This window comes from Sus scrofa, chromosome 2 (assembly GCF_000003025.6).
Source record: "Sus scrofa isolate TJ Tabasco breed Duroc chromosome 2, Sscrofa11.1, whole genome shotgun sequence".
In the NCBI taxonomy this organism is placed as follows: Eukaryota; Metazoa; Chordata; class Mammalia; order Artiodactyla; family Suidae; genus Sus; species Sus scrofa.
Genome location: NC_010444.4, coordinates 48,997,947 through 49,013,904, shown reverse-complemented (window position 1 = coordinate 49,013,904; position 15,958 = coordinate 48,997,947). Strand labels below are relative to the sequence as shown.

Sequence of the window (15,958 nt, the reverse complement as noted above, 5' to 3'; positions counted from 1 at the left end):
AGAGGGGCTTAAAACTGCAAATGAAGTAGGTTTTTAAATGTGCTGATGGAATTGGGATGTGAGAAAGTGAAATAGGTTACATATTTAAAACACACAATTGTAGCAACATTTCAATATTTGTGATAAAATAACAGTTGTGAATAACATTTGTTACTTGTTTATTTTCTGCTTTTTCTTTTTTTTTAATGGCTGCACCTGCAGCACATGGAAGTTCCCAGGTTAGGGGTAATCAGAGCTGCTGTTGCTGCTGGCCTACGCCACAACCACAGCAACACAAGATCCCTGACCCACTGAGTGAGGCCAGGGATGGAATCCGCATCCTCATGGATGCTAATCAAGTTCATTTCCGCTGTGCCACAAAGGGAACTCCCTACTAATTGTTTATTATTTGAGAAGGCAGTAAGAGAAAAAACTGAGAATCAAGTAGGAATCAAGATTCTTTATTGTGAAAACGGTAGAACCATCTCTAATCATCAAAAAATTGATTAAATGTGAAAAGATCCACGAGATATGCAAATATGTAAGATCCTTTGTAATAAAAGACTATATATAGGATAAGGAACATATAAATAGAATTAAAGGTGATAGGGATATACATAGCCTTACAAAAGAAGACTTTCAGAGCTGAGCAAACTGGGCCAGTCTTCCTTCAGAAGAAATTCGGGAAAATAGCAAAAGTTTATCAAGCTGCAATTTTTTAACTTAAGTTCAGTCAGTATACAATTATATAAGTTACATGCGTACGATACAGTAATTCCTAATTTTTAATGGTTATACTCTATTTACAGTTATTACAAAATATTAGCTCTATTTCCTATGTTCTACAATATATCCTTGTAGCTTATTTTATACCTAATAGTTTGTACCTCTTAATTCCCTACCCTTATATTCCCCCCTCCCCGCTCCATCTCCTCCCTGGTAACCACTAGCTGGTTCTCTGTATCTGTAAGTCTGCTTCTTTTTTGTTCTATTCAACACAAACTGTAATTATTATAATTGCAGGATTCACCCAACAAATATAGTACCCATCATGTGGATGTTCTAGGTACTATGTGCTCTGCTCTAGGCACTGGTGACATGGTGTGTAAAAAGCAGACAAAAACTCCTGCCCTCATGGTGGTTACACTATAGGCAGGAGTGACAGACAAATGAAACTCAGGTTAGATGAAATGGAAATAAGTGCTATGGAGAATATTAAAATGAGGAGAAGAAAGGCTACAAGGAAGGCCTCACAGAGGAGGTGACATTTAGGAACTAGGGAGGTGCAAGAATGAGTCATATGGATATCTGGGAGAAGGAGTATTCCAGCCTGAGAGATAGGAAGTGCAAGGCAGAAGTGAACCTGTCAAGGAGCAGAGTCCAGCAAGGAGCCCAGGGTGGCTGCAACAGGATGAGAGACGGAAGATAAGGTTAGGGAGTGAGGTAGGGAGAGAACACATAGGACTTTGCTGATCTTAGTAAAGGGCTTTGGCTTTTATTCCAAGTGTATGGCAAATCACTGGAGGGTTTGGAGTCAAAGAGTATTAAGATATGATTCCAGGAGTTCCCTTTCTGGCTCAGTAGTTAACGAACACAACTAGGATCCATGAGGATGTGGGTTTGATTCCTGGCCACGCTCAGTGGGTTAAGGATCTGGCATTGCCATGAACTGTGGTGCTGGTTGCAGAGGTGGCTCGGATCTGGCATTGCTGTGGCTGTGGCGTAAGCCAGTGGCTCCAATTCAACCCCTAGCCAGGGAACCTCCATACGCCATGGGTGTGGCCTTAAAAAGGCAAAAAGAAAAAAAAAAGATGATTTCATTTCAGATTATGAGTGGAACAGATTGGTGGTTGTGCTAATACTAGAGACAGAATGGGGACAAGGGCAGAAAGAAAGAGAACAGTTAGGAGGCTACTGGAATAATCCCGGTGAGAGATGACGGTCGGTAGGAATAAGGTGATAGCAATGATTTTGGTTAGAGATGGTCACATTCTAAGTATATTTTGAAGAAAAAACTGACAGGATTCACTTATGCACTGATTGTGGGGTATAAGAGAAAAAGAGAAGGATGACTCCAAGATTCTGGTCTAAGTAACAAGATGGATAAAAATATAATTCATGAAGTTCCTTAACAGCCAACTTTGTCCATAATTTTAATTAACCCATTAATTTTTCTACTATCATTCCCACAAAACATCCCATTTAAACATTGTTTAGGGTTTTTTTTTTAAATAGTGTTTGAATATAACCATCACAGCAGATAGCCAAGATAAGGTCTTATTGAAAATTGTTTTTTAGTTGCTTAAGATTAAGAAGTATGAAATTTCAGTCTGCTATCATTTTTTTTCTTTACAATGGACTTCAGTTCTTTTTTTTCTAATGTAAACACTGATTTCTCACAGATTCTTTCAAAAAGAAACTAAGAAATGCACGTAAAACATTTCTTTGGAGTAGACCTAAAATCGAGAAAAATTACACAAATGAAAGATCTGATTGCCTAGGTCTTCAATACTTTTGTTTTTCTAACTTAGAATCTTATTTTCAGGATAATGTTTAATTACCATACAGATGTAATGATTAGAGATACTGAGGCAAAACAATTTTTTTGACTAATAATAAAATTAAACATTAATTCTGTGTTTGAAAAATGGAGCAAGAGAAAACTACAGGATCAGAAATCTGCTACATTTATATTCCTACATCTTTCTAAAATTCATACCAGCCCCTCTCATGTAAGTGGAATACTTAATAAAATAAAGACAGAGAATGTAATTTAGGTACTATACTGTATCAATAAACAAGGAAAGCAACAAATGGCACCTAATCAAACTCATAAGCTTTAGAACAGCAAAGGAAACCACACACAAAATGAAAAGACAACCTACAAATTGGGAAAAAATATCTGCAAATGATGCAACCAAGAAGGGATTAATTTCCAAAATATACAAACAGCTCATACAATGCAATAACAAAAAGATCAAACAACCCAATTAAATAAAGGGAGGTGCAGAAGACCTAAATAGACATTTCTCCAAAGAAGACACACAGCCAGTAAGCACATGAAAAGATGCTCATCACTGCTAAGTATTAATAAAAGGAAATCAAAACTACAATGAGGTAACATCTCACACCAATCAAAATGGCCACCAATAAAAAGTCTACAAATAATAAATGCTGTGAGCCACACGGGAAGTCCATCATGCTGCTAAAAAACCAATGGGTCAATGAGGAAATCAAGAAGGAAATTAAAAAATACCTCGAGACAAATGACTGAAGACACAACCACTCAAACTCTATGGGATGCTGCAAAAGCAGTGTTCAGAGGGAAGTTCACAGCAATACAGGCCTTCCTCAAAAAAGAAGAAAAATCTCAAATCGATAACCCACCACCTAAATGAATTAGAAGAAGAACAAGCAAAATCTAAAGTCAAGAGAAGGAAGGAAATCATAAAGATCTGAGAGCAAATCAATAAAGTAGAGATTCAAAAAACAACAGACAAAATCAATCAAACCAAGAGCTGGTTTTTTGAAAAGGTAAACAAAATAGACAAACCTCTGGCTAGACTCACCAAGAAGAGAAAAAAACCAAATAAACAAAATAAGAAATGAAAAAGGAGAAGACACAATGGAGACCACAGAAATACAAAAATCCATAAGAGAATACTATCAACAATTATATGCCAACAAATTCGACAACCTAGAAGAAATGGACATCTTTCTAGAGACCTACAGCCTGCCAAAACTGAATCAAGAAGAAATTGATCAACTGAACAGACTGATCACTAGAAATGAAATTGAATATGTCATAAAAACACTCCCTACACATAAAAGTCCAGGACCAGATGCTTCACAGGAGAATTCTACTAAGCATACAAAGAGGAACTTCTACCCATCCTCCTTAAACTTTTTCAAAAGGTTGAAGAAGAAAGAACACTCCCAAAGACAGTCTATGATGCCACCATCACCCTAATTCCAAAACCAGACAAAGATACCACCAAAAAAAGAAAACCATCAGCTAATATCTTTGATGAATTTAGATGCAAGAATTCTCAACAAAATTTTAGCCAACCGAATCCAACAACATATCAAAAAGATCATACACCACGACCAGGTGGGATTCATCCCAGGTTCGTAAGGATGGTTCAACATATGTAAATCAATCAACGTCATACACATTAACAAAAGAAAAGTCAAAAACCACATGATCATCTCAACAGATGTGGAAAAGTATTTGACAAAGTCCAACATTGCTTCATGATAAAAACTCTTACCAAAGTGGGTATAGAGGGAATATTCCTTAACATAATCAAAGCTATTTATGACAAACCCACAGCAAATACTCAATGGAGAAAAGCTGAAAGCCTTCCCACTAAAATCTGGAGCAAGACAAGGATGCCCACTCTCACCACTACTATTCACCACAGTTTTGGAAGTTCTAGCCACAGCAATCAGACAAACAAAAGAAATTAAAGGCATCCAAATAGGAAAAGAAGAGGTAAAACTGTCACTCTATATAGATGACATGATACTATATGTAGAAAACTCTAAGGACTCAACCAAAAACTACTTGAACTGATCAACAAATTCAACAAAGTAGTGGGATATAAGATTAACATTCAGAAATCAGTCACATTTCTGTATACTAACAACGAAACTTTAGAAAAGGAATACAGAAATACAATACCTTTTAAAATTGCACCCCCCAAAATCAAATACCTGGGAATACACCAGACCAAGGAGGTAAAGGAGTTATATGCCAAGAACTATAAAACATTAATCAAGGAAATTAAAGAAGATGTAAAGAAATGGAAATATATTCCATGCTCCTGGGTTAGAAAAATTAATAGTGTAAAAATGGCCATACTACCCAAAGCAATCTACAGATTCAATGCAATCCCTATCAAATTACCCATGACATTTTTCACAGAACTACAGCAAACAATCCAAAAATTTATATGGAACCACAAAAGACTCAGAATTGCCTAAGCAATTCTGAAGAACAAAAACCGAGCAGGAGGCCTCTCTCTCCCAGACTTCAGGCAATATTACAAAGCCACAGTCATCAAGACAGTGTGGTACTGGTACCAAAACAGACAAACAGAGCCATGGAACATAACAGAGAACCCAGAAATAAACCCAGACACCTATGGACAATTAATCTTTGACAAAGAAGGCAAGAACATAAAATGGGAAAAAGAAAGTCTATTCAGCAAGAATTACTGGGAAATCTGGACAGCTGCATGCAAATCAATGAAACGAGAGCACACCTTCACACCAGGCACGAAAATAAACTCAAAATGGCTGAAAGATTTAAATATAAGGCAAGACACCATCAATCTCCTGGAAGAGAACATAAGCAAAACATTCTCTGACATCAACCTTACAAATATTTTCTCAGGTCAGTCTCCCAAAGCAACAGATATAAAAGCAAAAATAAACCATTGGGACCTAATCAAACTGAAAAGCTTTTGCACAGCAAAGGAAACCAAAAAGAAAACAAAAAGACAACTTACAGAATGGGAGAAAATAGTTTCAGGCAATGAAACTGACAAGGGCTTAATCTCTAGAATATACAAGCAACTTACACAACTCAACAGCAAAAAAGCCAACAACCCAACGGAAAAATGGGCAAAGGACCTGAACAGACATTTCTCCAAGGAAGAGATACAGATGGCCAACAAGCAGGTGAAACAATGCTCAACATCCCTGATTATTAGAGAAATGCCAATCAAAACTACCATGAGGTACCACCTCACACCAGTCAGAATGGCCATCATTAATAAGTCCACAAATAAGAAATGCTGGAGGGGGTATGGAGAAAAGGGAACCCTCCTGCACTGCTGGTGGGAATGTAAGCTGATACAACCACTATGGAGAACAGTGTGGAGGTATCTTAGAAATGTATACATAGAACTACCATATGACCCAGCAATCCCACTCTTGGGCATATACCCAGACAAAACTCTACTTAAGAAAGACACATGAACTCTCATGTTCATTGCAGCACTATTCACAATAGCCAAGACATGGAATCAATACAAATGTCCACTGATAGATGATTGGATTAGGAAGATGTGGTATATATACACAATGGAATACTACTCAGCCGTAAAAAAGAACAAAATAATGCCATTTGCAGCAACATGGATGGAACTAGAGACTCTCATCCTGAGTGAAGTAAGTCAGAAAGAGAAAGACAAATACCATATAATATCACTTATATCTGGGATCTAATATACGACACAAAGGAACCTTTCATTAGGAAAGAAAGTCATGGACTTGGAAAACAGAGTTGTGGTTGTCAAAGGGGAAGGAAGGGCGTGGGAGGGACTGGGAGCTTGGTGTAAATAGATGCAGAATGTTGCCTTTGGGATGGATTAGCAATGGGATCCTGCTGTGTGGCACTGGGAACTCTGTCTAGTCACTTATGATGGAACACGTAATGTGAGAAAAAAGAATGTATACATGCATGTGTAATTGGGTCACCATGCTGTATAGTAGAAAAAAATATATATAAATAAAAAAAATAATAATAAATGCTAGAGAGGATGTGGAGAAAAGACACCCTCTTACATGGTTGATGAGAGAGTAAATTGGTGCAGCCACCATGGAAAACAGTATGGAAGTTCCTCAAAAACTAAAAATAGAACTTGCCATATATTCCAGCAATCCCACTCCTAGGCATATTTCTGGAGAAAACTCTAATTCAAAAAGATACATGCACCTCTGTGTTCATAGCAACACTTCTTTTTTAGGGCCATACTTAATGACATATGGAAGTTCTCAGGCTAGGGGTCAAATCAGAACTACAGCTGCTGGCTTATGCCACAGCCAGAGAAACACCACATTCAAGCTGCATCTACAACTTACACCACAGCTCACGGCAACACTGGAACCTTAACCCACGAAGCGAGGCCAAGGATTGAACCCATGTCCTCATGGATCCTAGTTGGATTCGTTACTGCTGAGCCACAATGGGAACTTCCTTAGCAACACTATTTACAATAGCCAAGACATGGAAACAACCCACATGTCCATGGATGGATGAATGGATAAAGAAGATCTGGTAGATATATACAATGGAATATGAGTCATAAAAAAGAATTAAATAATGCTATTTGCAGCAACATGGATGTCCACAGAGATTCTCATACTAAGCAAAGTAAGTCAGAAAGAGAAAGATTAAGTACCACATATCACTTTATAGGTGGAATCTAAAATATGACACAATTTGACATATCTTTGAAACAAAAACAGACCCATGGATAGAGAACAGCCAAGGGGGAAGAGAGGTGGAGAAGGAAATGACTGGGAGTTTGGGATTAGCAGAGGCAAGCTATCATATATAAGACAGATAAACAACAAGGTCCTACTCTATAGCATAGGGAACCATATTCAATATCCTGTGATAAACCATAATGAAAAAGAAAATGAAAAAGAATATTTATGTATAACCGAATCACTCTGCTGTACAGAATTTAACACAATATTGATTTATACTTCAATTAAACTTTAAAAATAATAAATAAGGAAAGCTTCAACCTATTCCATTTAAAATGAGAATATTTCTTCAACAGATTTTTGTTCACTCAATATATACTGAATTCTTGGAGTTCCTATTGTGGCTTAGGGGAAATGAATCTGACTAGCATTCATGAGGACCCAAGTTTGATCCCTGGCCTTGCTCAGTGGGTTAAGGATGTGGCATTGCTGTGAGCTGTGGTGTAGGTCGCAGACATGGCTCAGATCCTGCGTTGCTGGGGCTGTGGCACAGGCCATCATCTAGAGCTCTGATTCGACCCCCAGCCTGAGAACCTCCATATGCTGTTGGTGCGGCCCTAAAAAAAGCAAAAAAAAAAAAAAAAAGCCCCAAAACAAAACAAACAAAAAACATATACTGCATTCTTACTAAGTACAAAGCACTACAGGCTGTAAGATATTCAAGGATGAACCTAGACAGAGTTCCTGCCCTTGGGAGCTTACTATCTACCAGGTGAACTAAGAACCTAAATAAATAATTCTATTCTTTTTTTTGTCTTTCTGCCTTTTCGAGGGCCGCTTCCTACGGCATATGGAGGTTCCCAGGCTAGGGGTCGAATCGGAGCTGTAGCCACCGGCCTACGCCAGAGCCACAGCAACGCGGGATCCGAGCCACATCTGCAACCTACACCACAGTTCACAGCAATGCTGGATCCTTAACCCGCTGAACAAGGCCAGGGATTGAACCCGCAACCTCATGGTTCCTAGTCGGATGCATTAACCACTGCACCATGACGGGAACTCCAATAATTCTATTCTTAATGTAGGATTTAATCATGAAGTATAAACAAAGTGTTGATGGAGTTTAGAAGAGCCAAGAGAATTTGTTAGGGATGACTTTACAGATGAGATAGTATTTGAGGTGGACTTTTAAAGAGACATCAAGTTTAGACATTCAGAAATAAATGATGGGCCAAAAACTGATTTTTCATATGCCATTCCTACTTTTCATTGCCAGTAGAGTCCTAATTTTGTTTTGGTGCTTAACACTCCCTGAAATGATTCAGGAATCAATCCTGGTTAGTCTAATCTAAACCAATCACAGGAGTCACATCCTCTGCCAGCATAGTTATAAGATGATGTGAGCTAATACTGATCCAATACTGAAGGATCTGCTAGGTCTCTGAATTAGCCAGTCCAGAAGATACTTTATATTAGGATTTCTTGTCAAGTGAGGAAATAAATGTGTTTTTGTTTAAAATGGTGGGACAGGGGTTTTCTGTGACTTACAGCTGACGGCAATTTAAATGACAAAGGAATGGATATTCAGGTGAGGGAACTCAATGAGCAGAAGCACCAAGATGGGAAAGTAACAGCTATACAGTCTTAAATTAGTTAAACCTGGTGAGACTAATAGACTGCAAAAGGGGACAGTGGTAAAACAGAAAAGATAGTTTGGAGCCATATTATAGAGGGCCTCAAATGCCAGGTTAAAGAGTTGGGACTATTTTGAGGCCAAAGAACTGTTGAGGAATTTTAAGCAGAAAAGCTGCCTGATAAGAGCTGTGCTTTAGAAAGGTTATTCTCACAGCGTTGTAAATTAGAATTAGGAGAAAAGTCTTAAGGTGTGGAGATTAACCACAGAATCTAAGGCAATCTGGATGAGAAAAGAGGGGCCTTAGCATTAATTATAGTCTTCTTTAGAGTGTGAAACTTTGTCTTACAAATAAACTCCAGTGAAACTTGGTAGAGGTAAAACTGGCAAGATCAGCTGGCTAGTTACTGAGGAGAGAGCAAGAAAAGGAGAAAAAAAAGCGTGTTTTTCAGAAACGACCTTTTTCACTAGAGTTCTTATAAATTCACCCATGTGTCCTCTGAAGTTGACTTTCAAATAGTCCCGAAAGACTATGTCTAGTGTAAACTTGCATATGGCGTTCCTAGGCTAGGGGTTGAATCCAAGCCACGGCTGCCATCCTACACCACAGCCACAGCAACGCAGGATCCCCCCGACCTACACCACTGCTCACAGCAAGGCCAGATCCTTAACCCACTGAGTGAAGCCAGGAATCAAACCTGCATCTTTAAGGATGCTAGTCAGATTCGTTTCCACTGAGCCACAACAGGAACTCCAGATTTTGCATGTTTTAAGCCCAACTGGTCATTTCTTCTTTACCTTATTCCTTTGCAAAGTCAAAAGTTTCATATCCCCAAAATTCTTTTGGGAGTATGCATATTTATAACACTATAAAAACCTCTAATTAAATATAAATAAAAATATAAATATAAAAATAATTAATATTTATTTATAAATATAGATATTAACAAACCCACTAACAGAAACAAAGAAAACAGAAAATGGAAAAATGTATAATTGGTATACAATTTTTGAGCCCAGGAATTGAAGTATAAATAACAAAATATGATCCAAGTTGTCAATATTTCCGTGTACTGTGTTATGATTTGTAACACATTATATATACACTATATAAAGTTACACTGCTACCCATACTAGAATCACATTAGCTACCTCTGTGATGAATAATGCAAAAAAAATTTGGTTCTCTGGCAGCTATTACAATGCTTTTTAATATTTGGACTTTTAAAAAAAATAAGCAAATGTTAGATGTGGACAGATTCAGCTGAATGGTATTAAACTATACTGCATATTTTCTCTTAATCAACTGTAATCTTTAACAGGCTCCATTCAATTTCAGGTACTTGGCCAAGTCTGAAATTAAGATTTTTGCTCCTCTAATCCTTTTTAAAGTTCTTTTACTACTTAAATTGATTACCTTTCAAGTTTGATCAAAATCCTACCATACTCATAGCACAGTAGTAGCAAACAATCCTCTGGGAAAATGCAGCATTTTATTTCGGTAACTTCAGAGTCCATAATACAAAAGAAGAAAAATCTCCTTATCCAGAAGTTCATTATGGATTGATGAGGGGTAGAATTAAGGGCATTCACGAATGACCAACTTGCTGTTTATATGCATATGGATGATTTTAGAGTAGGGGTTGGGACAGGAGGAAGCTTAATAAAATCCATTCCTTCATTTTCACCCAAAGTTCTGTGGCCTTGAAAAGGTTAAGAACCAGCTATTCTAATCTACCTATTAGGGGAAGAGCCTTCCTTATTCTCTATGATAGCTTTTATTATATTTCTTTTTTAGCACAGTTGATATATTCAATTACCTAAAATTTAAAGATGAACTGAGACAGCACATTGATGATGAAAAATCCATTCAATATCTAAAAATTACTAAAAAAATCCAAAAAACTCACAATCCATTCTATAATTAAAAGTCAGCTTGTAAAAACCTTTCAAAAAACCGAAACTTTCTAATGGATTTTTAAATTATCATTTAATGAATAAAACCTAGTATTCTTTAAAAGAAAAGATCTCCTAAGATAACTAAATTTTGAAAGAGTCATCCTAGAACTAAGTGAGGTGTCACCTTAGGATTCCACAGTCAGTTGAAATCCAAAAAGTGAGGTAGAAGGTAAGGATGAGAGTTTACTACCATCTTTCTTGATTATAACAATTTCTGCTATACGGCAATTACACAACTAGTGAGATTCAAACAGTTAACTTGGTAGGCAAAAATAGTATCAAAACTGTTCTACGTAGTTGTACAAATAAATGTTAATAACAACCAAATTATAAACATTTATTTCCACTACATTATATTACACTACTAAATGTGGTTCTAACCACCACAGTAGTCTAAGCTCGAAGTTGGAAGTCTCTATCACTCTCACCTTGGTACAGACTACGCGTACAACCACCTTCCAAAAGGCAGAGGAATCAGACCCAGGTTGTACCTCGAAAAGAAGATGCTTTTCCTGGCCAGAAGCAACTTTAGCAGTCCTGAAAAGAGACAAACACATTTGTTAATTTTACGAAAAGTTATATAAAATAATGGAGCTACGAAACCAGGTTTCGTTTAAAACAGAGAAGTTTAAAAACAGAGAAAGTTTAAAACAGAGAAGGAATGTGAAGAAAACACACAAAGACAAATAACAATGACTGTAATAATTAGATTCTTAAAACACTGGGGTATACAGAATGTTTGACTATAAACATACAATTTAATTTCCAAGGTCAACAACATAAGGGAATGGTATTTCCAAATATCTTTTTGTCATATCTATATCTCAATGGTCTTTAAATTTCTAACAAAGACAGCTAGGAGAAACATGTGCAAGGAATCAGATACTTAAAAAAGTTAGCTGGTTTCATTTATCCAAATTTTGACTATTGCCTTGGGTATACATAAAGCAGGAAAAAGTCGTGCTCTTGGTTAAGTCTTTCCTTAAACAACATTTACATACCTCTTTGAAGAAAAGTTTTAGACAATTTGAAACTGTCAGTGAAGCAAATGATTTTGAGATGTTTATATAACTTTACTGTCTTCCCCTAGCAGAGTAATTCAAATTTAGAAAGTGACAGGATACTAACATAAAAATATAACACTTTTTAGGATAATTCAATATTGTGCTTCAATGCCAATTTACATCAATTCAAAGACATAATTAAGTACTGCAGCTCCCTTTTATCATTATTCACATTTCTCTCTGAGTACCAGTGGGGATATCACACTCAGAACTAAGGGACTTACAGCTAAATAAATTGAGGTCACTGAAAATTAAGCAACCAGCCCTAGGTAACAAAGTCTGCCAGTGAAAAGTAGTACTGCCAGTTTCCAGTTCTGTTTTCTAGATACCAAGCCAGGCTTCTTTTGTGTAGGTTTAACTTTACAGTTCTCAGACACCACTGAACTTGGGGAGTTGGTTTTAAGAAGCAAATCCAGTCAGAAACATTCTGTGCTAAATAAATAAAAGAATAAATAAAAGGGAGATACTCTTTGCCATCACCTCTGTAATATGCAGTGAGCTGAGCTTGTGGATGCTTTCAAAGGATACGATTTATCCAGTATCTTTAGGCCAGAAAACAAAATTTCACAGAGTAGACTAGGTGGATTGTACGTAAGTTGTAAGACTCTAACAGGATGGTAAATGTCATTGATTAATCTTCAAAAAAGTTGAAACAACAAACATAAAAAAGTATTACAACCTTATGACACAATTAAATTCTCAATATAATTTTATTCCTTAAGAATATGGTCTCAAAAGTAATGCCCCAAATGTTACCATTTGGATGATCCTTTAAAAAAAGAAAGGAAAAAAAGGGAACAAAGTAAAATGCTAGAGTTTTAAAAACCCATGACATTTTTATTATAAAAGATCAGACAATACACATTATACACAGTTAAATATAAAACCTTCCTTCACTGCTCCCTGCCTTCTATCAACTCTCCTGAGACTCAGTGTGCATCCTTCTAGTCCATTTTTTATGCATTTACATATACTTTTTTTTTAATGAGTGAAATCCAGTGTTCCTAAAAAAAATGATCTTCTAAGACTAAGAGTTAAGACTGCTTTTATTCTTCATGACTGGCTTATAACAGGATATTCCAGCCATGTCCATAAAAAGGCTGTATTTCTCTCTTTATCTAGTGTGTTCTAGATAGCCAAGTACGTCACTTACCCAACAGAGCTATCACAAAGCTTAGGGAGTACACCCGTGTATTTTACTCTAAACCATTAATAACAACTATAATATAAATTTATATACACTAAGTGGCCCCAGACTGCTAGGTGATTTTGTTTGGCCTTTTTGGGGTATAAGGAAAGGTAATTTGTGATAGTGGGAAGAACTTCAGGCTTAGGGAAAGCTGGATCTGTCATTAATACTTGGATTAACCACTTTAGGCAGAGTGCCTTGCATATACTCTGTGCTCAGTGAATGTTAGCTAAATTGAATAGACCAAAGAGAGAATCTTTAAGATCTCACTTATGCCAGTAAGTTATAACTCCAGGGAGAATGAAGATATGTAGACATAGAAAGGTGGATATGGGTGGTGCTAAAGGAAGACTTAACAGAGAGAAGTGACATCTGCACTCCTGTCACTAGGGAAGAACACAGAAACAAAAATGGAATATTTAAAAGTGTGACAATCTGGGGTTATTCAGGGAAAAAGAGCCCTGTGTATTTTAATAATTTCTATAGAGATCAATTTAAAAATTGCTTTAACAAAGAATAACTCACAAAGAGAAAGCTAAACTAAATTCTAGTAGGTGTGCTCTTTAAGGAGGTAGAGAAGTTTATATTCCATTTAGAAATCCATTCAAAATTTTAAGTAGAGGGATTTCCTTGGTGGCACAGTGGGTTCAGGACCGAGCATTGTCATTGCTGTGGCTAGGGTCCCAACTGTGGCTCAGGTTCGATCCCTGGCTAGGGAACTTACACGTTAACACAGGTGCAGCCAAAAGCAAAAACAACAAAAAACTAACAAAAAAAGTTAAGTAGAGATTTAAAGATGTTAGCTAATTAGAAAATACTTATAAACAAAATGTCTTATCAGTGATGACAAATCAATTATTACCATATATATATATATGGCAAAATAATGATTCAGCGAACAAGTAGAAGATTTATTATCTAGATGAACTGGTTGATGTACAGAAACCTGAGTGCTCTTCAACTGTCCTAGGAGCCATTCTCTACAGTGACTAACTGGTATATTCACTTCTTCACTTCTTTTTTTTTTTTTTGTCTTTTGTTGTTGTTGTTGCTATTTCTTGGGCTGCTCCCACGGCATATGGAGGTTCCCAGGCCAGGGGTTGAATCGGAGCTGTAGCCACCGGCCTACGCCAGAGCCACAGCAACGCGGGATCCGAGCCATGTCTGCAACCTACACCACAGCTCACGGCAATGCTGGATCGTTAACCCACTGAGCAAGGGCAGGGACCGAACCCGCAACCTCATGGTTCCTAGTCGGATTCGTTAACCACTGCGCCACGACGGGAACTCCTATATTCACTTCTGATATGCACCTCCTTTAGTGCTTTCAATCAAGGGTCAATTTATACGTTTGTGTTCAAACTGAAGTTCCCTCCATTCTTTTGGTCCTATGACATTTTTTTAAGTAGCCACATAGAAGCTTAGAGTATTCAATAAATATTTTCTGCTACTGAAAATATTGTCTTACCAATCAATACTTCCAGTTACCTCTCAGATAGTCACAACATCGGGGCACACATCAGAGGGGAAAATAAAATGAAAAAAGAGCACGCCTTACACATCATTAAGTTCAGCTACTCTCCCAAGAAATTCTTCATAAGTTAAGGAGCCACTTTCTCGAACCAATGTGACATGTTTTGCTACTTTTTCTGGTAACTTGTTAAGAACCAACTGCGTCTGATCCGAAATTTGCTGTCCCATGATGAAGTGACGTCTTATGAAATCCAGAAAGAATACTGCTTCACATAGTTTCTATTCCTTCGAGAAAATGAAGAAAAATAGGAATATCTTTAAGTGAGATGTCAACAGACTTACATAAGCCTAAAGTGGAATATATTTAAACAACTATATTTTAAGTAGAGATTTACAGTTTTATTTTTTAAGATTATATAGTTAAATGAGAAGAGGACTCATTTACCTTACTGGGAGGGCAATGAACCTCTAATTCCTGTAATTTTGCCAAGTCAAAACCATCACACACACACATTTAAGTGACTGTATTTAACAGGGAGCTTGTTTATCTTATATAATTTTCCTAAGAACATTTCCTGACTGCTTACCACATGTCAGGTTCCAAACTAAGGGCTTTCCATATATTATCTCCTTTATTTCTCCCAACAACCCTAAGAGGTAGGCATTATTATAATCCTATTTTACAGATAAAATGTAAATAGAGAAATAGAGCTGAGTAAAAGTTAAACAGTTGGTAAATGGCTTGAGTGAACTTTGAACTCATGTTTTTCAAATTCTACTGCTCATAAACACTGATATACTATGTATACATGCTATAAATGATATAATCATGATATAAATAGGCTAGCTAAAAATTTTGTTTACTTTTATAAATGTACAACTTAATTGTAAAATATATGTAAATTAAGGAGTTCCTGTTGTGGCTCAGCAGTAACAAACCCAACTAGTATCCATGAGGATTTGGTTCAATCCCTGGCCTCGCTCAGTGGGTTAAAGATCAGTGTCACTGTGAGCTGTGGTGTAGGTCAAAGTCACAGCTCCAATCCAGTGTTGCTGTGGCTGTGGCCTAGGCTGGCAGCTGTAGCTCCAATTCAACCCCTAGCCTGGGAACTTCTATATGGCGCAGGTGTGGCCCTAAAAAGCAAAACAACAACAGGAGTTCCTGTCGTGGCGCAGTGGTTAACGAATCTGACTAGGAACCATGAGGTTGCAGGTTCGGTCCCTGCCCTTGCTCAGTGGGTTAACGATCCAGCGTTGCCATGAGCTGTAGTGTAGGCCGCAGATGTGGCTCGGATCCCGTATTGCTGTGGCTCTGGTATAGGCCAGGTGGCTACAGCTCCGATTGGACCCCTAGCCTGGGAACCTCCATATGCTGCGGGAGCGGCCCAAGAAATAGCAAAAAGACGAGACAAAAACAACAACTATATATATATATATACA

At 37.2% G+C, this 15,958-nt stretch overlaps 1 protein-coding gene across 2 annotated transcripts in view; it reads right to left on the bottom strand.

Moving 5' to 3' along the window:
- RNF141 (ring finger protein 141) overlaps nucleotides 1-15,958 on the bottom strand; it is a 43,373-nt gene that overhangs the window by 14,987 nt on the left and 12,428 nt on the right. For both annotated transcript variants that reach the window (NM_001252196.1, XM_005661125.3), the window contains 2 exon segments: nucleotides 11,221-11,329; nucleotides 14,604-14,803. In NM_001252196.1, the coding sequence (NP_001239125.1) occupies nucleotides 11,221-11,329; nucleotides 14,604-14,746 (252 nt within the window). In that variant the 5' untranslated portion in view covers nucleotides 14,747-14,803.